This window comes from Medicago truncatula, chromosome 3 (assembly GCF_003473485.1).
Source record: "Medicago truncatula cultivar Jemalong A17 chromosome 3, MtrunA17r5.0-ANR, whole genome shotgun sequence".
NCBI classification, from domain to species: Eukaryota; Viridiplantae; Streptophyta; class Magnoliopsida; order Fabales; family Fabaceae; genus Medicago; species Medicago truncatula.
Window position 1 is genome coordinate 22,459,869 of NC_053044.1, and position 27,546 is coordinate 22,487,414.

General features: G+C 36.0%; 2 protein-coding genes and 3 long non-coding RNA genes across 5 annotated transcripts in view; all 5 read left to right on the forward strand.

The window, feature by feature from the left end:
• Nucleotides 1-4,935: 4,935 nt before the first annotated feature.
• LOC112419909 (uncharacterized) lies at nucleotides 4,936-6,324 on the forward strand. The gene is made up of 5 exons (XR_003010009.2): nucleotides 4,936-4,954; nucleotides 5,142-5,308; nucleotides 5,483-5,549; nucleotides 5,719-5,831; nucleotides 6,289-6,324. It is a non-coding gene; the product is annotated as an uncharacterized lncRNA (long non-coding RNA).
• A 3,681-nt stretch (nucleotides 6,325-10,005) lies between these two features.
• LOC120579348 (uncharacterized) lies at nucleotides 10,006-10,447 on the forward strand. Its single transcript, XR_005645151.1, has 3 exons — nucleotides 10,006-10,041; nucleotides 10,145-10,241; nucleotides 10,338-10,447. It is a non-coding gene; the product is annotated as an uncharacterized lncRNA (long non-coding RNA).
• Nucleotides 10,448-10,613: 166 nt separating this feature from the next.
• Nucleotides 10,614-11,261, forward strand: LOC120579363 (uncharacterized). The gene is made up of 3 exons (XR_005645164.1): nucleotides 10,614-10,645; nucleotides 10,994-11,123; nucleotides 11,222-11,261. It is a non-coding gene; the product is annotated as an uncharacterized lncRNA (long non-coding RNA).
• A 196-nt stretch (nucleotides 11,262-11,457) lies between these two features.
• LOC120579557 (uncharacterized) lies at nucleotides 11,458-12,336 on the forward strand. Its single transcript, XM_039831982.1, has 4 exons — nucleotides 11,458-11,575; nucleotides 11,678-11,854; nucleotides 11,963-12,031; nucleotides 12,139-12,336. Exons 1-4 carry the CDS (start codon nucleotides 11,477-11,479, stop codon nucleotides 12,334-12,336), a joined length of 543 nt encoding a protein of 180 aa, XP_039687916.1. The 5' UTR covers nucleotides 11,458-11,476.
• Nucleotides 12,337-13,453: 1,117 nt separating this feature from the next.
• LOC112420139 (uncharacterized) overlaps nucleotides 13,454-27,546 on the forward strand; it is a 45,520-nt gene continuing 31,427 nt past the window's right edge. Inside the window, exons 1-7 of the mRNA XM_024778785.1 lie at nucleotides 13,454-13,580; nucleotides 13,660-13,824; nucleotides 14,295-14,447; nucleotides 14,587-14,658; nucleotides 14,753-15,206; nucleotides 15,311-16,236; nucleotides 17,877-19,055. Coding sequence (XP_024634553.1) covers nucleotides 13,454-13,580; nucleotides 13,660-13,824; nucleotides 14,295-14,447; nucleotides 14,587-14,658; nucleotides 14,753-15,206; nucleotides 15,311-16,236; nucleotides 17,877-19,055 — 3,076 coding nt within the window. The remainder of the gene's footprint in view (nucleotides 13,581-13,659; nucleotides 13,825-14,294; nucleotides 14,448-14,586; nucleotides 14,659-14,752; nucleotides 15,207-15,310; nucleotides 16,237-17,876; nucleotides 19,056-27,546) is intronic.

Below are 27,546 nucleotides of genomic sequence, written 5' to 3' on the forward strand. Positions count from 1 at the left end.
TGGATTATACATGTCTAATATTTTCTTACATTTTTTCATCTTCTTCCCTCTTCTTCTTCATCATAATCATCATACACATTCATCCATCATTATCTTTGAAGCCAGAAAATAAAAAATTAAACACTTAAATTAATTTTTTAATTACAAATTCAAAAAAAAAAAACTCCACCCAACCAAACCCATTAATCTATCTATTCTCACAATATTACACTCAGATTCGTTCACCAACTTTACAACTCAATCTTCATTTGTAAATACTCTCTTAATAATCCACCTATTCTCTTCCTCCTTAACAACTTCTCCACTGTTCTCTCTCTGTTCAGTTTCATTTCAATTCGAATTTACAGAAGGTTTGTTTCATTTCAATTCCAATTTCATACACAACAAGATCTTCCCTTGCTCATGTCAAATCTGGAACCAAATCCTATGGTTGAGCTTTTGACTCGAATTCGAATTCCATCTCAGCATCGAAAACGTCGATGGAAACGTGGAAGAGTGACGTACGGCGGCGGAAAGGGTTGCGAGTCGGTGCCGGAGACAGAAAGGGTTATGAGTAGGTGAAGTCTGTTGTTGGTTTGGGAGCTGACGGGGAGTTATGTTGGGTTTGTTCAGCTGCATCTGTGTTGTTGCTATAAATTCTGTTGTGTAATGTTTGCCTGGCGTGTTGTTTTTCTGCTGGATGGTAGTAGGCATCTGTTTTGCTGTGTTTTGCGGCATCTGTTTAGCCTTTTTATGTCTTGTGGATGTTGATTTTTTTTCCTGGTGTAGTGCTGTAATTTTAAGGCTATGTTTTTGTTACTTCCAGCCACCTCTTGTGCTAGGCTGCTTTGTTTGAAATAAAATTATGTTTCAAAAAAAAAAATGTGTGCATGGGAGTGGAGGGTAAGAGGATGAATTAATTGATTAATTTTCATTTTTCTGGATAAATGATGAAGATGATGATGATATTTATGAATGTGATGTTGAAGATGATGAATAAGAGAAAGAAAGAAGATGAAGAATGGGAGGTGCAATACGTGTTATAAGAAGAGAAAATTTATAGGAAAATGGACCATATTATCCGGTCTACGAGATTGATCATTACAAAGATGGGAAAATTTGTGCTCGAAGGACGGGTAATATCTGATTCTAATATCGGTGAAAAGGTGTTTATTCCAAGGTTATCGCTAACACCATCTGATAATAGAATTCCTTTCAAATTTAAACGAAGGTAGTTTCCGATATCTTTCTCATTTGCAATGACTATTAACAAGAGTCAAGGTCAGTCGCTAGAACATGTTGGTGTCTACCTACCGTCTCCTATTTTTTCACATGGACAGTTGTACGTCGCACTATCACGGGCTACTTCGAGGGGTGGTTTAAAAATATTGATTAATGACGACGACGGCGATGATACCGATGTTGCATCAAATGTGGTCTACAGAGAAGTTTTCCGTAATGTGTAGGACTTTTTTGTGTACTATTCATTTTCTTACTTATTGAAACTATTTGCATGTCAACAAACTTCAATTTCCCTTTCAAAATTATATGTTATTTTAATGTAACAGGAACTACGTACTAGAATTATGGAACAATAACAACGTCTTTGGTATTGACATTTTGCTTTGATTCACGACAATTTTTAGATTCACGCGAACTACAATGTCTTATTTTTTCAGTGAATATTATCTTTTTTAAATGACACGTGCGTTAGCACGGGTCAATGGTCTAGTGTTCCTAAAAATTGTCCTTCGAGCACAAAATATTAGGTTAAAATATTAGATAGGTTTTAGGAGGAGTGAAGTTAGGAAATCATGGTTAGGGTTTGGAGGAGGGGAATTAGGAAATATTGTTAGGTTTTGAAGGAGGGAAAAGTTGCTAAAATATCTTTTATTTATAAACCTAACATTGTTGCCCTAATTCCACCTAATATTTAACCTAAAAAATTATAGCCACTTTTCCCTCCTTCAAAACCTAACCATATTTCCTAATTCCCCTCCTCCAAACCCTAACCATGATTTCCTAATTTCCCTCCTCCTAAAACCTAATTCCCCTCCTTCAAAACCTAACCATATTTCCTAATTCCCCTCCTCCAAACCCTAACCATGATTTCTTAATTTTCCTCCTCCTAAAATCTATCTAATTGATTTCCATATTTTCTGTTGCCATATTTTTTTTCCTCACTTCCTCAACTCATTTACCCTAATATATTATCTTTTATCTTTTATTTATTAAAGTTAACCCGGATGCTAATTGTTGCCCTAATTTAACTTAAATTCAATGCTTGCTTTTACTGTATTACCCATGTTTAAAATATCAAATTGCAAAAATCTCCTATTTTAAAAAAATAAATTGTTTCCTACTAAACAGATAAACTTTAAAATAAAAAAAAACAAATCACTCCTATTAACAAATTGTTCCTATTTTATTGCAGAAATTCCCAATTCTTTTGAACGAAACAAATCCCTCCTACTTTTTTTTTAACAAAACAAATCATTATTTCCTGCTGCTTCTGCTAATAGATTTTGTTACTCGCATCCTTGGAGGTTGACTGGTCTAAACTCCCATAGAATTTCTGAATCTGCAAATATCATTTGTGTAAGATGATGATATATGCAATGATTTTCAATGTTTTTTCTTTCTCCACCATGTTTTGATCTGTAGCTTTATTTTACAAATTGCAGATTTTGTTGATGGAAATGTGGATTTGGGGATATGCAGGTATGTTTGTTTATTTCACTTTCATTATGTAATTGTTTCATTCTAATTATTATTTTTTTCTTCCCTTTTTATGTGTTTGTATAGAAGTTTTTTTTTTTATATATATATATAATTGCCTCACTTTCTCTGATGGTTCCCACTATGTCGTTGGATTTATCACCAAGAAGCTGGAAGGGTTGGTTCTATCCAGAAATTTGCAGATAGGCTTCGTTGTTACACTTGGTCATTACTTCTTCATCTCACTTCAAAATTGCAAGTGCGTTTTCTCTCTACATGCGAAAATTATTAGCTTATCTTAACGGGGCTCCACAATGATTTAATTGTTTCATTCTAATTTATTTTTTTTGTGTTTATATAGAAGCATTGTTATTGTTTAACATTGAGAAGAAAAATCAAATGGATTTTTAGCTGCTCCTCCTCTTTTATGTGACTAAGGTTAACCACACATCTTTCTCTCCATTCAATTCCTCTATTGTACAAAATAGCTTGCAATAGCTTTTTAGACTTCTTACAAAATCAAAGTAATTGTTATATGATTGGTGTGGGGTTTGGTTTGTTGATTTTGCAGTTCAGGAATTTTCAAATTTGGGGTTGGAATAAGAATAGGAGCATTTGTTTAGTTTGATTTTTGGTTATTTGTAATCCGATGACTTTTTGAATTGCATTGCTATCTAATTTATTATCATCTCTTTTTTTGTTTGTTATATTCTAGAAGGAGGTTTATGCGGTGGTGGTTGTTGCAAGAAGGCCCTCGCGGTGATAATTTATACGGTGGTGGTTGATTAAACTGATGTGACTGTGTCTTAGATGTCCCCTGAGCTATGCAAACTACAAATTAAGTTGTAAACCATGATTCATATCATTGTTTTAATAAGGATTGGCCCAATGCTTCATGTGATATTCTATTGGCTGAATAAGGATCTATCTAAGCATATGATTGTGTCTTCAAAATATGCTTAACTTACCATTAACTATAAGCATGATCATTGCAAAACATTAATTGTAAATCATACCTTACCTACATAATATAGCTATATATTTCATGTTATTTTAATTTACGGTTTTTATGTGATGTTGAACTCCTAAATTACTAATATATTGTGCTCATCATTGACCCGTGTGATAGCACGGGGTTAACAAATTATGAGGTTTTGCTTGACATGAAAGCAATTTCTGTTATCTGTCTCATTTGCAATAACTATTAACAAGAGTCAGGGTCAGTCGTTGAAACATGTTGGTGTTTATCTACCGTCTCCTGTTTTTTCACATGGACAATTGTACGTCGCAATATAAAGGGTTACTTCAAAGGATGGTTTAAAGATATTGATCAATGATGAGGACGGCGAAGATACCGATGTGACATCAAATGTGATCTTTTTTTTTTGTCAGGTAACCTAGCGGCTAGAATTCACCTTATAAGGTGAATAAGTAGGGTGTCCGGGGTTCGAATTAATATTATGAATTGAATTATATTATTATTTCCATTCAACTAAACTATTTTGATACATATTAGCACTTGATATATTTATCAATATGACCCGTGCTTTGCACGGGTTAATGGTCTAGTTAGGTTAAAATCTTCTTATATATTAAAGTTAACACTTAAGCATATTGTTGCCCTAATTTTAACCTAACCCTAATGCCTTAATTTTACTCTTTTAACCCTAGCTCACACCTAATCTTCTCACACCTCTCTCCCTTTTCTCTCACACTCAAATTTTTCCAATCAGTCTAAACCTAACCCCCAAAATTTTCATCTCACACCTCTCTCCCTTTTCTCTCACACTCAAATTTTTCCAATCAGTCTAAACCTAACCCCCAAAATTTTCATCTCGCACTCAATCCTCTCATTCTCACTTGCTTCCGTCTCCGCCGTCATCTCTATCGCTTCCATCTCCAAATTTTCATCTCGCACTCAATCCTCTCATTCGCACTTGCTTCCGTCTCCACCGTCATCTCTATCGCTTCCATCTCCGACGTCATCTTTATCGCTTCCATCTCCGTCGAGTTCAGTTTCCGCTGTCATTCTACTCCATCGATCTCCACCGCTTTACTCCTCCGACGTCTCCTCCATCACGGATCTGAACTTTTAACGAACACTTCCTGTATCAGCCGCCACTTTGTCTCCTCCGGCAACGAGGCCCTAACTCCGGCAACCAGGATATTCTCATAGGTTCGTCTCTCTCTCTCTTTCTCTCTCTCTCTCTAATTTCTTTTGTATGAAGTCCACACTTGGCTGAGGTTCTTCTCATAGGTTCATCTCTCTATCTCTCTAATTTCTTATGCAATCACTAATTTGGCTTTTGATTTTGTGTTTTATAATCATAAATTTGTGTTTTCATAAAAGGAAAGCTACGCTACTTATAGGTATGGAAAAATAAGCCTTAGAAATTTGTATGTATTTAATTTATTCTCTCTGTGTGTATTTGCTAAATTTCTAGGTAATCAACGTCAAACCCTTCAGCAATTAATGGTGACTATAAAGTATACTCAAATTGCTGAGATTTTAGGAGCTGTAAAACCATTTGAGAGTTGGCTCTTGATAACAATCATGAACCATTTTATGTGTTGTAATGTGGAGAGCAGAATATTGAATAGCTTCATCATGGTGAGTTTTGTTTAGTTGTAGTTTATGCAATAAGCTTCATTCAATTGATTTTACGCCCATTTGGTAATCATATTCACTCTTTAAATCTATAGAGTAAGTCAAATGCGAAAGGCCGTAAGCCCTGATTATATCTTGCTCATTTGAATATATGCTCATTTGATGATTGAATGACAGATGCAGAAACAGGGAAAGTGTGATTTCTTACCGAGGGATAATCATATTCACTCTTTAAATCTATAGAGTAAGTCAAATGCGAAAGCAATAATCTTATAAATTTTGTTCCTATGTTGTTCAATAAGTCATGTCAACTTGGTTCTGTTTTTTTTTTTTTCATACACCTTCCATTTGTACATTTTGTTTAGTTCCATCATTGGTTGTTTGACATGCAAAATGTAAATTCTAAATTGCAGCCAAGTTTTCTAATGTCACATATTAGTCGAAGAGAGTCTGAAGTTGCAATGCAACCAAGGAAATAAAAATTAAGCGGAGGGTTATTGCCTTGCCTTTTCCTACTGTTGGCAAGGTTTAGCTTTCAATAAATTTTCAAAAAAACAATGTTAAGGTAGCAGCTTTCTCTAAGATTTTGTTTTTTTTGTTAATTTTTTGAACATTTGATTGCTAAGTGAATTGATATATTGATAGGTCGTAACACTACCTGACTGGTAAACTTTTTAACACATATTCCTTTAAATCTTAAAAATCTTGCAGAAAATTGATGGTATGCACCTCTATTAATATGATTTATTTACATCTTAAAAATACATGTTATGCTTTCAATTGATGGTATGCACCTTCCATTTGTACATCCTATTTTCTAATATGGAAACCCTATTGCCTTAATTTACTGTTTTAACCTTAATGCTTATTTTATTTGTTCTATTTTTTTGTTTCAACAGACCTTAATGCTTATTTTGTTTGTTCTATTTATTTGTTTCAACAGAACGGCTTATTCTATTTGTTCTATTTTTTTGTTTCAACAGATCTGCCAAATCACACTCATAACCAAATCTCCTATTTTCTTTAACAAAAGAAATCGGTTCTTCCTTTTCTCTTGCTTCACCACATACTAGAAGCAACATCACTCCTGGTTAGTTAACATACCTTTGTCTTTTCTTTGATTCTCTTCTTTTCATCACTATTAACCCTATTCTTTTCACACATATTCCTTTAGAAAACATGGCCGGCATAAATATAGAGACTCTTTTGTCCTATCACTGCCTAACTGGTAAACTTTTTAACACATATTCCTTTAATCTAATTATATTTTTTCTGCCATATATACATGACAAAAATTTCACTTTTGTTTTTTATAGGTCCTTTGATCAAAAACCCACTTTCAGAATATGACAAGGCAATCAACAAGCTACAAGTAAAGTACAGAACATACATCGTCGAGTACGACTTCGACACTGTGAGTATACTTTCATTTTCGTTGTACAGAACAAGCTATAATGTTATTTTTAAATTATAAACAGATAGTTGTTGAATAGTGTTGTTTGCTAAATTTATTGTGCTGTTTGCATATCATAAATGTTTCTTCTATTTTAGAAACTAAGTGTTTATTATATAGTGCTGTTTGCTCTATGTATAATGATTTTCGTATGTGTAGTGCTGTTTGCAAACCATGGAATTGAATCATCTTAACCTTTTAGAGTAGTTGAATAGTGTTGTTTGCTAGCTGTATAGTTATGTTCTTATCACCTCTTGATTTTTTTTAAATTAAGAGGCACATCTATCAACCAGTGTTCATAAGCCACATGTTTGTCTAATCATCCATATTAGTTCAATGTCCTTTTTTTTTTAAATTACGGTAGCTCTTGCCTACCATAGTGTGATAAATATTTATAGATTCAATTTAAAACAGTTATAATAAACAAATAATTTTGTTGTTTGCACCAGGGTGCCGTATCCTTGCCAAGAATGTTCGGCAGTGATTTTGGAGATCAGATTGGGCGCTTTGCAACATTGACTGATCCAAAGGGCAATCAATTTGAGGTCTTAGTCGATAGCATTAATGGTGACTTTTTTTTAACAAAGGGATGGAAAGCAATTCGCGAGTTTTATGGGATTAGTCTAGGAGCTTGGATTACTCTGATTTTTGTTGGTGTTGGACATTTTGATATGAAGCTGACTGATAGGTTTCACAAGATTATTAACTATCCCGTTTTTGATCCACCCATGCATTTCCTTATTGACAGAACTAACGTGCACACAACTTTCAACAAACATCTCCAGCCCAAAACATCTCTTCTCTCTTATCGTCATAGTATCAATTACATGATTATAGATTTCGGAAAAAAGTTATCTCAATATGATGTAACAAAGGGTGCTTTGGTATGATACACTTTTCCGATAAACATCGTTTTTTAATTAGCTTCTCATTGACTAAGTTATGATTGCTTCCATTTTGGTTTATGCAGATACTCATTTACACAGGAAATGTTGCGCAAATGCTGGATACTTCTGCTACCAATGTGAAGATTGTGGATGATTGCGGTAATGTATGGGACTGTGACTTAATTTTTGGTACTCTTCCTTACGAACACTGCAGGATAGGTGGGCAGTGGAAGAGGTTTGTGGAGGCTCGCAGGCTGCGTGAAGGTGTCAAAATCAGATTGGGAGCTCCGATGGCTGGAATGAATGATTTCATTTATCTCGATGTTGTTTACGATTAGACCATGTTCATTTAATTGCTTCAGAACCTTGCAAGCAATTTCTTTTATCAGATCCACCGTGTTATTTTTATTGCTTCGGAACCTTGCAAACATTTGCTTTTATCAGATCCTTCTATTTTGTAGTTTTAAATTTCTCAAGTATTTTCCATGTTCCAATCACTATCTATCCATAGCAAAGTATCTACTTTTTATTTTGGTGTTCCTCTTGAATATAAAACACATAATATTGTAGAAAATCCACAAGGAGAACTATCTGATCAAGTTGTACAATCCATTATGTCCAAAAATATATTTTGAAATATTGCAAGCAATTTCTATCTGTGGCAAAATATTGTTCATAATGACACACTCCATAGCAAAATATCTACTTTTTATCTTGGTGTTCCTGTTGAATATAAAACATATATAATAAGTAAAGTAAATAGAACTGTAAATTGTTGGGCATGTAAGCTGAGCAACAGATGCAAATAGAACTTTGAATTTCTGCCCTTGCCTACCAATTTTGTCAAACTGATTTCTGAACCTTTTTTTTGTAGATTGGCCAATGACTTCATTGTTGCGCCTGAGAGTCTTTCAACTTTAATTGAGGGTGCACCCAGCATTCGGAAAGATGTACAAAGGTATAATTACGATGAATATGTTGGTGTTCTTATTTGTGGTTTCTATTTTGATTATTATTATTATTATTTCCTTTTGAGAAATTAGAATAACTTAGAATTATTATTAAGTTTGGTTCCAAATTTTTTGGGAGCCAATACTTATCAATATGTCCTCTTTTTAAGGAAAGCAAAAAACCAATTATTTCCTTCTGATGCAATCTTTTCCTACCTAACAAAATGTGCTATTTTTATTCAAAAGCAACTGTACAGATCGTTTGCAGTAACAATTTTTCCTGTTTTTTTTTTTATGAAAAACATCATACATATCCTTTCCTTCCCATCGAACCCCACTCAGCAGTGTAACAAAATGTGCTATTTTCAATGAAAGACACTAAACAGATCGTTTCCACTATTCAATCCTCCCCTACCTAACAGTATTTCCTGTTTTTTATGAAAAACATCATACATATCCCTTCCTTTCCATCAAACACTACTCATCGGTTTTTGTCCCTTCATTCTATATATACATCACAACCTAATAGCAATATAATCTGGTTCTAAGTAAGCATCTTCCTTTTTCAAAAACGCCAAACAAAAATGTCTAGCATATACACCCCACTATCAGCTGTTTCTGGAGGAAGGAAGAACCTGAAGATGTGTGTGCGTGTTGCTCACATTTGGTTAATTCCAGCTAAAAAAGATCCAACTAACATCGTATTCATGAACATGTTGCTGGTGGATGCAAAGGTTTGTGCAATTTTTCAATGTTATTTTTTAAATTAACCTCTTACAACCATATATTGTTTCCATTCTCTTTTTGTTGCTAATGCATGTTTGAATCACTAATTGAATTGAATATGACATAAATTACTTAGATTAAGTTCGATTTAACTTACTGCGTTGTTTAATTTTTGCATGCTTAAAGAAAAATTGAGATAGCATATATATAGTTGCTATATAGTTTACAATCTGAAAACATATATAGTTAATGGAAATAAAACTTATACTCATATATATAGTTGCTATAAATAGTACGTCCATGCATATCGTTTATATTTTGCGGCACTATGGTGAATATGACAAATGAATATGATCAATATGAGCTATTAATAGTACCTCCATACATGATGGTTTATATTTCTCTGTAATTTATTATTTTAATCACCTATTTTCTACTTTTGTTGTCATCTATAGGGTGGACGTATCCACGCCACAGTTAGAAAGGATTTGGTGGCAAGATTCAGGTCAATGGTTGAGGAAGGGGCTACATATGAGCTTCACAATGCAATCGTCGGTATTAATGAAGGTCCATATAAGATAACTTCCCACAAACACAAACTTGGTATGCTGCACAACTCAAGTTTTACGAAAAAAGACTTACCTACTCTCCCTATCAATGTTTTTGAGTTTATGTCATTCAATGAAATCCTCTCTTCAAATGTCGAGGAGACATCTGCTGGTAAGACTTCAATTCTGAATGTGTGATGTGCATTACTTATAACTCTCTGCACTCCCTGAGAAAATACTTACAATTGTTTTAACTTTTCTATACACTATATCAGATGTTATTGGTCATGTAATTGAAAGGGGTGATGTAAAGGAAACTGAAAATGAGGGCAGGAAGAGCAAAGTGATTGATTTGACTTTGCAAGATTTGGAGTGAGTTTTATCTTTTGATTTTTGCCTCTTTCATGTAATGTAATTTTGATAAATATTGTGTGGATGCATTGATTATTGCCTAATATTTGATTGCAGGAACAACCGTTTGCATTGCTCTCTTTGGGGTGAACATGCTGACAAAATTGTGAGCTTTTTTGTTAACCACGACAACTCTTCTCCTGTTGTATTGATATTGCAGTTTTGCAAGACACACAAATATTTAGGTATTTCGCGGTTTTTAGTTTCTACTTTCTGTTAATATCTACACATGAAATATTGGTAGAAATTGTTCACTTCCTCTTCAATTTGATTAAACTAGGTGCAATGGGGATTGTTAATGCGTTTTATGGGACTAAATTGATACTTAACGGTGATTTACCTGAAGTTGCTACTTACATCGCACGGTAAGCATTTATGTTTTTATAGAAAGTAGACACTAAAATCTTATAATTGGTGTGGACGTATTTTGTAAAACTTGATAACCTATAATTATTGCATCAATGAAACCATGAGCTGCTATGATTGTTTAACTTGATACCACATATGATGACATAGCAACCAAGAGTTAGACGACTCTAATTTATGCTCTTATATTTCTACAATTTACAGACTTAAGAATTAATTCATATATGTTTTGTTTAAAAAAATAAAAATACAAGATGGAGCTTGACATTTTGCATAATTGTCCTGAGTTTTATTATTTGTTCTGCTTGAGTTTCATTCTTTTAATGAGATTGTTATACTTTTATCAGTATGAAAAAAACATCGCTCCAGTTGACCCAAAGTGTTAGCCAGATTTCCATAAACAGCTCTGCATCTCTTTCGGATGACTTGCTCAACACCAAGAGAATGACAATCGAAAGTATGATTGAGTCAACTCAGGTAGTTGTCTATTTTAGAGATTTTTGAATATTTTTTCCGATTCATCATTGATATTTATGTTCAAGAATTTTATGCAAAAGGCGGTGAAATTTTTACAGGTGTGTCAAGGTTCGGTACTTGCCATTATATGTGAGATCGAAACTGAGGCTGAGTGATACTTTCGATCGTGTACCCAATGTGCTACATTGGTCACTGTTGACAATGGAATGCTCCGGTGTCACAAGTGCAAAACTTGCAAAAGTGTTGTGCCTAGGTATCTAAATCTCATCCGAATATAATATTTGTTTTTATCATACGTAGAAGTTTATTGATACGGTTGATTATTTGTTAGGTTCAAGCTGCATGTCATTGTGATGGACGATACAGGGTCCGCTACTTTTGTTCTTTTTGATCGCCAAGTGACGCAATTTATTGGGCGTAATGTGCAGGACTTAATCAATGAACATGAGAAGGTAGTGGATAATTGCATGATCTATATATGAGGTTTTTTTTTTTTTTTTTTTTTTTTTTTTATGCAAGGAATTTTCAACTAACATCTTCTGATTTTTCAACAGGGAGAAGGCACCAATGATTATCCTCCTGATTTTAATGTGCTTATTGAAAAGCAAGTTCTTTTCAAGGTTGAGGTTGATGAAGGAAATGTCGTGAAGAAGTATAGGAATTATGCCGTTAAGAAGGCATCTGACGATGTTGGTGTCATCGAACAGTTCATGTCTAAGTATAATTTGGAGGTAGTTCATATCTGATATTACAATCTCATAACTATTTTAGATTAATTAATGTTCATAAGGAAATCATCCTATGACTAATTGGTTCTTTTGTTGATGTATGTGTGATAGAAACCCAACGATGGATCTGTTGAAGAACTTAGTGTGAATGGTGTTGCAGCCAACAATTATAATGTTCAGGTGGCACTTCATTGATTAATTATATATAATCTACAATTGCCAATCAAATGCAGAAAATTTAATCTGTAGGAAATTTAAACAAATTTTTTTAACACAAATGTCTGCAGGATGTACAAGAGGCTGAAGACTCATGCAGCAATACCTGTGTGATTGGCACACCAACCAGCAAGACAGGTCTTAAGCGGTCCTCTGATAGCATTGACTCTGTGGCTGTTGATCACGGTGAAGCTGGTCAGGCATCGGTTACAAAACCTAACAGGGATGTTCGTGTCAAGATTGAGCCTAAAGACACTAGAGTTGTTTAACTTGCTCTAATGCTGGAACTATCTGCTTTGTTATCGAATTTCTTCAATCTCCATGAATCAGACATTTAGGATTCAGTGTTTTTCCTTTATTTTTTTACATTTTGGTCTTTAATTTTCATTGTATTGCTGTGTTGGTTGTACTTGCTTAGCTCTGCAAACTTTTGTCAGTACACCTAAATAAAGTTTTGTTCAAGCATGAATGTGGTAATATTAGTCAACAAGATGAATCAACTTTCACATTTGCAAACCAAAACAAATACAAAAATCAGTTAACAGTTAACCAAACTGTGATGAATTGGTAACTTCATTGCAAAAAGTATACTATTAATTTAGAGACTTAATAACAACATTTTATTACTTCTAGAGAAAAGGCTAGACAAACTTATTTGGATTAATACTTTTTCAGGTGACCATAAGAGAGAAATTGCTTTGGTAAATATGCAATGATCAGCAAATTTTGTTTTTACCACAATGTGTAGCAGTTCTTCTATATGATAAGGTTTACAAGCTAAATTCATATGATAAGGTGAGTAGCGGATTTACTCAAGTTGCTACCTTATTTAAAATAAAACTTAGAAACCTGTGTAGTCCTATATAAACATTTATTTGGGAGGTAGCATTATAATGAAGGGAATGAATTATTTTGAAATGCATGGTCTTCATAATGATCCAATTCCCTCTGACCATTATCTTGCTTAAGTTTTCTTGATCTCCTGCTACTCTACACATGTCAACCATGAAAAGTACAAACATAAATTTTCTCTTATTATTTTATTTATAACTGAGATTTTTTTTTTGTAACTATGATTAATACTTCTTTTCCCACGTGTTTCTAATATCTTTGTGAGATTCCTAATGAAATTGTAAACTAAAAATGCTTGCAGAATCTTGATTTGTCTCACAACAAATAATTAGACACAAAATCTGCTCCTATTCTTATGGATCCTTCCTAAATAATTTCAACTATAAGTGCATTATTTTTAGAATTATAATATAACTTAATCAGCAATAAAATTGCAGTCAACTGATATGAGAGCATTTAGCCTATCCAAGACACTTACACAGAACAACAATTCCTTTTAGTTGTGCTGTTTCATCTCATGCTCCTATTTGCTTAATGGAGAATAGCAAGAGGCGAAAAATTGTGCAAATATATGATAATTCAGAAATTGTTTCACATCATCCTTCATCTCATAAAAGTTTCAACCTCTCTAACAGAAATCCTTTGTCCGACATCACAAATGGTTAGTCAAGCACAAACACTGCAACACTATTAGTAATTGTTTCACCTAATTTTGCTAAAACATGGATGTTTCTTTACAGAAGTATCGAATAGTCGCGGTTCTAACAGCCAAACCAACGAAATCCTTGGAACCAGTGGACATGTTTTAACAAATGCCACACATATCTCTCACGACCAATCTGTTGGATCTTTCGATGGCATATGCGGAGAAAACCGCGAGGATTCTGATATACCAGACAATGAAGGTAAGCTAGCAATGAACACTTTTGGTTTCCATTGGACGATGATGATGAAAATATGAATTATAGTAGGATTATGCTTAAATGGAAACAATTTAGTACATGATTTAAGGGTCTTTCACTCACATGATTTAATGATCTTTCACTCCTTATGCATCCAATAACTCATGTATAAAACTTAATCATTTAAGCATAATATCTTCAATGTCTTGGTAGCAGACTAGCAGCTAATGAAACAAAAGAGAGAATAGAGAAACTACTACATAGCTGCATAATCATATATGTTCCGCATAAACTGATAGTAAAATTTTGTGTGTTCAATTATTTTGTGAAGTGTGCAAAAATGTTGAGAGTGAAGTATGCAAAAATGATTCAAAAAACATAGAAATTGATTCCATATGATTGATTTAAAAAAAACAATTAATCTGAAAAGAACATTAAAACCCTCTCAAATGTGTTTGTTTCATTTGATTCAGTGATTCATTTGGATGATGATGCAACTGTAAACCAGAACCATCTTTTTCAAGCCACACACAGAATTTTGTCGTCTGTCACATCTGCTAATGAAGAATCAATTGTAAGAAACTGCCTTCAAAATTGGGAGGACGAAGATATTCCACCAAATTCAGGTAATGTTGCTTTTTGTCTCTGTAACTTTATGTTTAATTGTGTTGCTTATATCTTATTGGATGAATATGAATTTTCATCCGAAAATTATCTTGGTCGAACAATGATTTCTTAACGTATATGGCTGTTGTATGTGAACAGACTTCATCTCTGACATTGTGCATCAGAATTGCACCGATATGTTGTTGGAAATATTTTCATCTCTTCGATCAGGTACCATTATTTGTAATTAAAATATAAATATGTTTTCTTTCATCCAAGACATTGTTACAATATATACAATTGATGATACTCGCGTTATTTTCAGATTCTCTTGAAAGTGTAAGTTACGAGGATTTTGGGCAGCCATATTGTATATGCAAATATTGTGGATCACACATGTGGTATGGAGAGAGGAATCACAAGCAGTATAAGCCAATTGTGCCAGAATTCTCTATGTGTTGCAAGGAAGGGAGTATAAAAATTGCGTACCCACCGTTGCCTGAACCTCTCGCTGATTTGTATTACTCTGACAATAAAAGAAGCAAGTACTTTATGGAAAATATTCGATCTTTTAACAGTATGTTTGCCTTCACATCAATGGGTGGCAAGATTGACAGCTCTATGAATAGTGGGAACGCTCCTCCGACGTTTGTTCTGAATGGCGAAAATTATCATCGGATCGGTAGTTTGCTGCCAATGGAAGGAAATGGCCCGAAGTTTGCTCAATTGTACGTTTATGACACCGACAACGAAATCAAGAATAGAATGGCCGCTGTGAGGTAAAATGTTTTACAGTTTGGAAATTCCGGTATTTATTTTTTATTGCACTCTCTGAAGTAAAGCTTTCATACCATACATATTGATATTTTTCTTTTGTTTGTAGGATGGACGACGACAACGATACGATCAAATCGTCAATTGTTGCTGACCTTAGGGACATTCTTGATGATGTCAATTCCTACGTCAAACAGTATAGAACTGCAAGAGATACTTTAAAGGCGAGCAATGCCCCTACTGTCAAGCTAAGAATATTAGGCAAGAGAAATCGGGATGGTCGGAGGTATAATTTGTCTACAGCGTCAGAGGTTGCAGCTTTAATAGTCGGTGACTTTGATTCTTCTGATTTTGAAAGAGATGTTGTTGTCGAAGAGAGATCTGGTATTTTGCAGAGAATTTCAATTCTTGAGCCATCTTACTTCCCATTGCAATATCCGCTTTTGTTTCCAAGAGGAGAGGATGGTTATCGAAAAGATATCAGGTACAATGAATCATCCAATAAGACACTGAAAAAAAGGTTATATGTCACTCAATTAGAATGGATGGCTTATATGGTCCAGCATCGAGAAAGGATTTTTTCAACTATTGTTTTTTCACGGAGGCTGCTCCACCAATTTTTAGTTGACGGATTCAGTATGATAGAGTATGCTAGGTTAAGGTATGCAAGAGATCATCAAAAAGAGTTAAGGGCGGATATGTATAAAGGATTAACTGAAGCACTTCTAAGAGGAGAGACAAATCCGGCTACTACTGGAAAAAGAATTATTTTGCCGTCGACTTTTGTTGGTGGTCCACGGTACATGATCCAAAACTATCAGGATGCAATGGCTATCTGTGGATGGATTGGATATCCCGATCTATTCATCACGTTTACTTGCAATCATAAATGGCCGGAGGTTGTTGATTTTCTCAAATTGCATAATCTAAGACCAGCAGATAGACCAGATTTTTCTTGCAGAATTTTCAAGTTAAAACTCGATCATCTCATAAAGGAGATCAAGAAGGGCCAAATATTTGGAGAAGTCCGGGCAGGTAAGTGATGAGATAAAACCGCAAGTGCACGGTCTTACCGAAGTAGTATAAAAGAGTATCGTTTCGACAGGGAGTAGTTCAATTTAATTAACCTTTAGAGATGATTAGAAGAGAGAAGAGAATTGTAAGTTGGGGGTTTTTAAACGGTTAAAAAGCAATATAATAAAAGAGCCTTGGGATCGTTGGTTTCATCTAAATAACAAGTCCTTCTCAAACCAAAACCATAAGCTTATAATGTTATGTTAGACCTAATTTCTCAAGACAGTTTCTCTTAAGTTCCTCTAGTAACCAAGCCTATTTCGCTGACTTGATTACTATTGGATTTTGGTTCCTCTAACAACCAAGCCTATTTCGCTGACTTGATTGTTATTAGTTCCCTTGAAGATCGAAACTATATGTCTCAAAGATTGCAAAGCCTATTTCGCTGACTTTGCAATCCTTGTCTGAATTCACTTGTTCGAATATCAAAGCTCCACTTTCGTTTTATGAATTGATATTTGGAATAATGGACGAACAATTATCAAACCCTCCACTTTCGTTTCCACAGTTTGATAATGGTTAATCCATGTTAAGACGGTGAATTCAGATAAGAAATTAGGGTTACATAAGATTAAGGCTTAGGGCTTGGTTTGATTAGGATTATGTCATTTAGACTTATCCAACAATCCCAAGACAAGAAGAAGTCTACTCACTCATGTTCATCGTAGACATGGGGGAGAAGAGAGAAAGCATGAAAGTAAAAGACAGGAAAATAAAGGAAAGGAAAAGAACTTTATTTAGAAAAGCAATTGTCACTTATTGTATTCCAAGTAAAGATGATTATTTGTGATGGCTAGCTACTCTATTTATAGTACACAATTGACTTAAAATCTAAGCAAGTATATTCCAAGAATATTCCTCAGTAGATTGTGCGCCAAAATAGAATAGCTTGGAGTCCAAGCAAAAGCAGCAAAAGGTCTCTGGAGGGTGGCACGGCCGTGCCAAGGCTAGCACGGGCCGTGCCAGGCTTCTGACTTGTGGGAGATATATTTTGTTTCCCAATCTTCGTATTTTCGTGTCCAATTTGCTCCAAATCCCTTTCTTTTGCTCCAAGACTCAATCCATCCAATATTCTTCCCTGAAATATAATAAATTGCAATTTAAAGTAAACTATCCTAAAAAGGAAATAATACTAATATAAAATAATATAAAATCTAAATAAAACTAAACTAAAAAGCATATTAAAATAGCATATAAATGACTCATCAGTAAGTAATGTATACACTAAAGTTTTGGTCTCAACTGTAGCATTTTATTTATATATGTTATGTTCTGTCGTAAAGTATTTGAAGTTACTTTCTATTGCTACTTCGTCTCTTTATTGTAACACACGATGCAAGTACTAAAATGAATTTCAATTGATTCCATACGGCACATTGATGAGATAGCATGTTAATCCATGTCGTATATTATGCATCTACCATGTAAATATAATGTTTATTAGAGGTATTTTATACACAATATTCAGTAGTTAGCCACGACTCCCTGATTATATGACATTTGTGCAATATTTTATTTTTTAGACTAATTTACCATGAAGTTAACTTATATCAACCTTCTATGTTATGTGTGCAGTTATATATACTATTGAATTTCAAAAGCGTGGACTGCCTCATGCACCATACTGGTGTTTTTGAAGCCAAGATATCGTTGTAAGAAGCCTGAGGATCTTGACAAGATTATATCAGCAGAGATTCCAAACAAAGATACATATGTGGAGTTATTTAATATAGTGACTACGCTGATGATTCACGGCCCATGTGGTGACCAAAACACAAGTTCGCATTGCATGCTCAAAAATAGATGTACCAAGCACTTTCCAAAGAAATTTGTGGATCAAACCGTGATCGATAACGATGGATATCCAGTTTACAGAAGAAGGGACAATGGAGTTTATGTAAAAAAAGGAGAGTGTTTTGCAGACAACAGGTTTGTTGTGCCGTATAATAGAACACTGCTCTTGAAGTACAATGCTCATATCAATGTTGAGTGGTGCAACCAAATTCGTTCAATCAAGTACCTTTTCAAATATGTAAACACAGGACATGATCGCGTCACCGCAAACTTTTATGGTGGTGGAGGTGAAAATGGTTTGGATGAGATAAAAATGTATTATGATTGTCGATATTTGTCTGCGTGTGAAGCTGCCTGGAGAATATTCGCTTTTGACATACATTACAGAGAACCTTCGGTTGAACGGTTAAATTATCATTTAGAAAATAAGCATTCAATTACGTACGAAGAGAACGAGGATATTGCAGATGTCATAGAAAGATCGCATAGAAAAACTACAAAGTTTTTGGCTTGGATGAAAGCAAATCAAAAGTATCCAGAAGCAAGAAATATGACTTACAATCAATTCCCGACAAAATTCGTGTGGAAAGCACAAGATCATGAATGGACTCCTAGGCAGCTTGGTTTTTCGATAGGAAGGGTCCATTTTGCTCCACCAGGTTCCGGCGAAAGGTTTTACCTGAGAACTCTCTTAAACTACATCAAAGGTCCGACATCTTTCGATGACATCAAGACAGTCGACAGTGTCAAATACAATACTTTCAAGGAAGCCTGCTACGCTATGGGGTTACTGGATGATGACAAGGAGTTTATAGATGCCATAATGGAAGCAAGTCTTTGGGGAACTGGCACTTATTTACGTAGACTCTTTGCGGAACTTATGGTATCTGATCAGTTTGCCAGACCAGATGTTGTCTGGAATTCTACATCCGCAAGTTTAATTGATGACATTCTCCACAAACAGAGGCGGGTGCTTGGAGCTCCAGGTTTATTTCATTGTGTTATACCCTGTTTTTGGACCTAAAAATACTGGGCCCAATTTCATTTCAAACTTTGTCAATTATCAAATTTCAACTGCACAGTTCAAATTGTCTCTGCCTCGCAGTATTTTCAATCACAATTTTACCTATGTTTTTCTTGCATAAAACCTTTCGAAATGTCTTTACTTGTCTTGTAAGTCATTCAAAAGTGTCTCTGAATCATTACATTGCTTTTTCTACAGTTTATTTCAAAATTTGCAAAGAAGTCATACAGAAGGGTATTTTGGTCATTTCCTGCAGTGGGACCCATTTTCATCCTTGTGACTGTCTCGGAGTCTTTTCAGATTGTTTTTTTTTTTTTTTTTTACATTTCATCAGTAAACCTTGTTAAGTTCATTTCAAACTTGCATCTGAGTCAGTGTCGAGTTAATTTGATTCTGTTTAGGTCATTTTTCGCCATAGGGGCATTTTGGTCATTTCACATAAAATTTTGGCATGGGGAGGTTACTTTGAAGTACCTCATTTAGGCCATTGGTTCGTTTTAGTCCGTTTTGTCAATTTTATTTGTGTTTCGCTTTACGTTTGGTCAAATTACCAATTTTATTTTTATTTTTATTGTTTTTATTATTTTTGCATTTTTGGTCCTCAAAGAGTTCCAAAATTGCAGTTCAGTCCAGTTTCTTTTCCAATTTTCATTTCAGTCCTTTTTGTCAAATTGCAGTTTAGTCCTCAAGTTCTTATTTTTGCAGAAAAGTCCAAAGTTCATTTTTCAGGTCCAAGCCGTGCCATTTTCATACAAATCCAGGTGTCACATTTTCATTGGATCTCAAGTACACATGTCAGATTATAAATAGTGCACAGTGCCACTCAAAGCCATTAATCACACGCCACTTCACCAAAAACAGAATCAATCTTTCTCTTTCTTGTCAGTTAGATCAAACCAAAAAATCAGAGAGAAATCACCAAGAACACAAGAACCCTAAGATTTCCAGAACCAAATTCATACACAAATTCATTGATTTTCACACTAATCCTCAGAGATTCGTGTGAATCTTCATCACCGGATTGAAGAATTCTCCTACAATTCAAAGTGCGAGCTCACATTGAAGCAAGCTCAAGCACTGATCATAGGGATTTTTCATACAGATTCAAAAAAACGTTGAAGCAAGCTCAAGCACGTAATCACAGAGAAGCAGAGAAAGAATCAGAGAAGATGAAGATGAACCGGTAAACCGATTTATTTTCGGTCCAAAAGCAAGCAAAACCATCAAAACCGTCAAGAACATTCAAGTTTTTTTCCAAAGATTTTCCTCCATTAAAAGTTTCAACCAAAACTTCAGGTAAAACTCATTTTCTTCTCTTAGAAAGTATTAATCACGGTTTAAACCTGTAAAAAAAAAATCACGCAAGCAACAGATCTAAAAATTTCCAGAATTCAAAGATAAGACTTGTTATACCCTGTTTTTGGACCTAAAAATACTGGGCCCAATTTCATTTCAAACTTTGTCAATTATCAAATTTCAACTGCACGGTTCAATTTGTCTCTGCCTCGCAGTATTTTTAATCACAATTTTACCTATGTTTTTCTTGCATAAAACCTTTCAAAATGTCTTTACTTGTCTTATAAGTCATTCAAAAGTGTCTCTGAATCATTACATTGCTTTTTCTACAGTTTATTTCAAAATTTGCAAAAGTCATACAGAAGGGTATTTTGGTCATTTCCTGCAGTGGGACCCATTTTCATCCTTGTGACTGTCTCTGAGTCTTTTCAGATTATTTTTAAACATTTCATCAGTAAACTTTGTTAAAATTCATTTCAAATTTGCGTCTGAGTCAGCGTCAAGTCAATTTGAATCTGTTTAGGTCATTTTTAGCCCTAGGGGCATTTTGGTCATTTCACACGAAATTTTGGCATGGGGAGGTTACTTTGAAGTACCTCATTTAGGCCATTGGTTCGTTTTAGTCCGTTTTGTCAATTTTATTTGTGTTTCGCTTTACGTTTGGTCAAATTACCAATTTTATTTTAATTTTTAGTGTTTTTATTATTTTTGCATTTTTGTCCTCAAAGAGTTCCAAAATTGCAGTTCAGTCCACCTTTTTTAATTTTCATTTCAGTCTTTTTTGTCAAATTGCAGTTTAGTCCTTGAAGTTTTATTTTTTGCAGAAAAGTCCAAAGTTCATTTTTCAGGTCCAGGCCGTGCCATTTCCATACAAATCCAGGTGTCACATTTTCATTGGCTCAAGTGTACACATGTCAACTATATAAGCATTGAGTCAGAATCAAAGCCATTGATTACACGCCACTTCACCAAAACAGATTCAATTTTTCTCTTTCTTGTCAGTTAGATCAAACCAAGAAAATCACAGAGAAATCACCAAGAACACAAGAACCCTAAGATTTCCAGAACCAAATTCATACACAAATTCATTGATTTTCACATCAATCCTCAGAGATTCGTGTGAATCTTCATCACCGGATTGAAGATTTCCCCTACAATTCAAAGTGCGAGCTCACATTGAAGCAAGCTCAAGCACTGATCATAGGGATTTTTCACGCAGATTCAAAAAACGTTGAAGCAAGCTCAAGCACGTAATCACAGAGAAGCAGAGAAAGAATCAGAGAAGATGAAGATGAACCGGTAAACCGATTTATTTTCGGTCCAAAAGCAAGCAAAATCATCAAAACCGTCAAGAACATTCAAGTTTTTCCAAAGGTTTTCCTCCATTAAAGGTTTCAACCAAAACCTTAGGTAAAACTCATACTCTTTTTCAAAAGCAATATCACTGTTAAACCTAAAAATCACGCAAGCAAAACAGATCCAAAGGTTCCAGAATTCAAAGAAAACCATAACCGTAAACATCAAAATCTAGATCCGTAAGGATCAACGTTTTGAAAGCGAAAACAGGCGTCAAAAAGTAATCAAACGACGAAACGATGTAGATCTTTAAAGATCTAAATGATCTCATTCAAAAAAAATCAAAAATCATTTCAAAACCGTAAAAGCTTTTTCAAGATCTACGTCGTTCCAAGCCGTTTTCAAAAAAACAAATGCCGGATTCGTGTTTAGGGTAAGAAGGCGAATCGTTTGATGTAGAAACTTTGAAGTTCTGGAAAATTAGGTCACCGGAGTTGCTTAGGCGCGCCGGAGAAGATGAAGCTTCCGGCGGACCTTCAAGGTCTCCGCCGTGGCTTCATCCTCACCGGCGGTGAGGGTTTAGAGAGAGATGAGAGAAGAGAGAAGAGTTAGAGAGAGAAAGGTGTGTGACAAATGAAAAAACCGGCGCGTTAGGGTTTTATATAGGGCGCTAGACCGGACCGGTTCAAGACCGGTCCAATCCCCTGCGTTGTGAGCCCTTAGATCTAGGGTTTGGGACCTTGGATCAATCCAACGGTCCCTGAGTATCCCTGTGAGATCCGTTTCCTCTGGTTTTGGGCTGGGCCTTCTGTTGTACGTTTTTTTGCTTCTTTTGCTGCTTGCACCATTTTCTTTGCTATTTGCACCTGTGGCCTGCTCATTCTTGTTTACAAAATTTCTAAAAAAATCCTAGTTGTTTCTTGGTACATTTTTGGCATTTTTATGGTGTTTTCCTGCATGTAAAAAATATCAAAATGGCATGAACAAATTTCCATGTGTTTTTACACTTTTGGTATACTTTTTGCTATGTTTTTGTTCTTGATACTTTGATATGTGTTATGAATAAATGATACCATATCTTATGATGAATATGCCTCTGGACATGTGCTTCTTTTTGCTGTTTTGAATATGATTTTATGGATTTCTTGTTTTACAAGCAACAAATGTTTGTTTTAGAGAATAAAGTGTCAAATTTCTCTATGAATTTGGTGTGATACCTTGCTTGCATATGTTTCCATTAATTTCATGTCATGGCTTGAAACCAAATTTCTTGCAAAATTGCCATGATGTGATGATTATGGGTTACAAGCACCTTTAGGTATCACATCAAAGTTTTTAGGTTCATTGCCACTTTATTACCTTTTCTTTGCCATTTTTATGCATTTCCTTTTGATTACTTCCTACTATTGTGTGCTTTATGATTACTAACCATTTCATCTCATGTGCCATACCTTTCATAGCATTCCACCACTCTCTCCACTTTCTTTAGCTTAGCATTTATTTTTTTTTTTTTTTTTACAAGTTTTAATTCATTTGGTAATGTAATTTGTTATCATTGGTTTGTAGCTTGGCAAAGGGGCCATAGAATGTATTTAGGAAATGTTGTAATATGGACTATGGACACTATGGCGCACCGACACGCACACACTCACCTTAGATGTATGCATAGGATTGTATGGTTAGACAAGCGTTTAGGTTTTAAACCCTTAGAGAAAATCCACCTTTTTTTCAAAAAAAAAAAAACAAACAATTGAACTTCACTTCAAAAATTTCATAATAAATATGAAGTCAACACTTCATTTTTTCCTTTCTTTTTTTCTTAAGAAAAATTCAATCCATCTTAACCATTTAGACTTTCTTTCTAATCACTAATCAAACCTCATTTTTTTGCTAAATCTAATGCTCATGAAGCCTCCCAATCTCCTTCTTCAAAACCTTTTTTTAAAACTTAAAATCAAACAATTAAAACAAAAAACAAGTTTTTTTTAGCAAGAACTACGCCGGTTTTGATCCCGTAAAACGGTACGTAGGCAATGAGTCAAAACTCATCCAAGCCGAAATAAAATTAAAATCTTACAACTTCTCTCCCCCCATTCTTAACTAAATAAACCTCCCATTTTCAAAAGTAAGTAAAAATAAGCGTGAATATAGACTTAGGAAAACGGCTCCTATAGAGGACTATAGTTACTCCGGGTGCCTAACACCTTCCCGTAGTAAAACCGACCCCCGAACTTAGAATCTAAGGGTTTTTTCTCAATTTTTCCCTTCCCAAGAAAAAAGAGAGATATCAACGGTCAAAAGGTTCAAGTCCAATTAATGGCTTGGCACCCAAAAACCATGATAACAGAAATGGCGACTTCACTGGGGATTCTTTTTAGCGGGTCGCGCCTAGTTTTTCTTAGTTTATATTTACGCTTTGTTTTATTACATATGTGAATATTTGTTTACTTTCATTCAACGTGTGGGGTGAGAATATCAAAAGTCCTAACCCGGGCTGAGTGAACTTATGTTTAGGTAGAGATATAATCGACAATTCGATCCGGGGGTTGCCTCGTGTATTGGATTATGCGATCAATCTCACATAGCTGAGGCATTTTGAAGGTGATATTGTCGGCGTGTGTTGTCATGCTTAGGCACTTCACTTTCAATTGTTCGACGAAGCTATGAACCGTAGTTACCAAACCCATCCTAGCCTTTTTAGGACGTAGTGCGGTGGCTAAATTGAGTGTTGTCTCAAACTTTAGTCGTCATGCGATACTACACTCAAACTAGACCTTCTCACAAATAATCATGGAACGGGTGTCGTCCTGTACTACCATGATATATGTGAGAGAGGTTGCAGTTTGGGAACTGTGTTAGAACCTTGGATTACCACTATCTAAAGCCTTAGTTCACCGGACGCCGTGTCCATCCGTGGCCCCGTTACTTTGAACCTCAACCCACATTGTAATTAAACAACACAATCATGCATACATGCATTCATGCATAAACATTTTTCATGCATTCATCGAAGGGTTTAAACAAATGGAAATTTTTGTAAATAATCACAGGTATGAAGAAGACTAAGTGCTACAAGTTCAAGGAAGTGGATTTGGTTAGTTTGAGAGAGTTGGCACTCAAGGTCAAGAGTCAAACAGGGTTCCGACTCCGATATGGGGGATTGCTTACTTTGCTCCGAACCGATGTGGACGAGAAGCTAGTGCACACTCTGGTGCAATTTTATGATCCGAGCTTCCGCTGCTTCACTTTCCCGGACTTCCAGTTGGTTCCTACTCTCGAGGCTTACTCCAATCTAGTGGGTTTACCTATAGCCGAAAAGACGCCTTTCACCGGTCCCGGGACTCCTCTTACTCCTCTGGTTATCGCTAAGGATCTCTACCTCAAGACTTCCGACGTCTCCAACCATCTTATTACCAAGTCTCACATCCGGGGGTTCACTTCAAAGTATCTTCTTGATCAGGCTAATCTCAGTACTACTCGTCAGGATACACTCGAGGCTATTCTTGCTTTGCTCATCTACGGGCTCATTCTCTTTCCGAACCTCGACAACTTTGTGGACATGAATGCTATCGAGATCTTTCATTCCAAGAACCCGGTTCCCCCTTTGCTAGCAGATACCTACCACGCCATTCATGACAGGACTCTCAAGGGCCGTGGGTATATTCTTTGCTGCACATCTCTTCTGTATAGGTGGTTTATTTCGCACCTTCCGAGTTCCTTCCATGATAACTCGGAAAACTGGTCCTACTCGCAGCGGATTATGGCTCTCACTCCTAATGAGGTGGTCTGGATCACTCCCGCCGCTCAAGCCAAGGAAATCATCATGGGTTGTGGAGACTTTCTCAATGTACCTCTTCTTGGTACCCGTGGAGGAATCAACTACAACCCCGAGCTTGCTATGAGACAGTTCGGTTTCCCTATGAAATCGAAGCCCATTAATCTTGCTACATCTCCAGAGTTCTTCTTCTACGCGAATGCTCCTACCGGACAAAGGAAAGCTTTCATGGATGCTTGGTCTAAGGTCCGAAGGAAGAGTGTGAAGCATCTAGGTGTGAGATCCGGTGTCGCTCATGAGGCTTATACTCAGTGGGTGATAGATCGAGCTGAGGAGATTGGTATGCCTTATCCAGCTATGAGATACGTGTCTTCGTCTACTCCATCTATGCCTCTACCTCTACTCCCCGCGACTCAGGATATGTATCAGGAGCATCTAGCTATGGAGAGTCGTGAGAAGCAAGTGTGGAAAGCTCGGTACAATCAAGCCGAGAATCTAATCATGACTTTGGATGGTAGAGATGAGCAGAAGACTCATGAGAATCTGATGTTGAAGAAAGAGCTAGCTAAGGCCCGGAGGGAACTAGAAGAGAAAGACGAGCTGCTTATGAGGGATTCCAAGAGAGCCCGAGGACGACGAGACTTCTTTGACAGATACTGTGATTCAGATTCCGAGTCCGATGATCTTCCGACTACTTCCTATGCTTGAGAGCTCTATTTGTTTACCTTGTTGAAAATGTTGTGTAATTTTGTTTATTTGCAAGATTTCTAATTTGTTTTAAAATCCTTCGATAAAAAAATAAGTCTTTTGCATTCGCATTTGCATATCATGCATCATATGCATCATGCATTGGTCACAAAGGCTTCCAAGTGCTCACTATCTCCTGGTTCCTCTGCCGCAGTGTGAAAAGTGGCTCGTGCTCAGAGAGTTTACGAACCAGATAGAATTGATCGAACCAGAGAATACAGAAGAAAGAAAAGGGCTATGGAAGAAGAGAACGCTCAGCTTCGCACCGAGGTAGCCTCTCTAAAGGAGGAATTGGCTAAAGCTAATGACGTCATGACTGCTCTACTAGCTGCTCAAGAGCAATCAGCTACAGCTATCCCTACAACCACAGCTGCACCAGTAACTACAAGCGTGCTCCCTACCACTTCTGCAGACAATCGCTTTACTATGCCAGTGGGGTTTCCGTATGGGCTTCCACCGTTCTTCACTCCCGTCGCTACAGCAAGTACCTCGGGCACTGCTAACAATGTTTTGATCCCGGCAACAAATGCCGCCTCCGTCATTGCTACTTTGCCACAAACAACAGTAGCCGTCACTGAGCCTCTGGTCCACACTCTGCCTCAAGGTATTAACATCAACACACAGCACAGAAGCATCCCCGTAACCAAGACTATGGAAGAGATGATGGAGGAACTTGCTAAAGAACTCCGTCACGAAATCCAGGCCAATCGAGGGAGTGCAGACTCTGTCAAAACTCAAGACCTTTGCTTAGTGTCAAAAGTGGATGTTCCTAAAAAGTTCAAGATTCCGGACTTCGACCGGTACAACGGGCTAACTTGTCCTCAAAATCACATCATCAAATACGTCCGGAAGATGGGCAATTACAAAGACAATGATTCCCTTATGATCCACTGTTTTCAGGATAGTCTGATGGAGGATGCCGCAGAGTGGTATACTAGTTTGAGTAAGAATGACATCCATACCTTGGATGAGTTAGCCACCGCTTTCAAGAGCCATTATGGGTTTAACACTCGACTGAGGCCAAATAGGGAGTTCCTCAGGTCCCTATCTCAGAAGAAGGAGGAAAGTTTCCGTGAATATGCGCAAAGGTGGAGAGGGGCGGCTGCCCGTATCACTCCTGCTTTAGATGAGGAAGAAATGACCCAGACGTTCTTAAAGACGTTGAAGAAAGATTACGTTGAGAGGATGATCATCGCTGCGCCGAACAACTTTTCGGAGATGGTCACTATGGGAACCCGTCTTGAGGAAGCAGTCAGGGATGGAATCATTGTGTTTGAGAAAGCTGAATCTTCTACGAGTGCATCGAAAAGGTACGGTAATGGACACCACAAGAAGAAAG

Bases quoted from the DNA above. Each gene is read 5' to 3' on its own strand.
- LOC120579557 (XM_039831982.1), top strand. From the start codon at position 11,477: ATGGACGATACAGGGTCCGCTACTTTTGTTCTTTTTGATCGCCAAGTG. The intron at 11,576-11,677 runs GTAGTGGATAAT...ATTTTTCAACAG, and splicing joins TAATCAATGAACATGAGAAG to GGAGAAGGCACCAATGATTA. The intron at 11,855-11,962 runs GTAGTTCATATC...TATGTGTGATAG, and splicing joins TGTCTAAGTATAATTTGGAG to AAACCCAACGATGGATCTGT.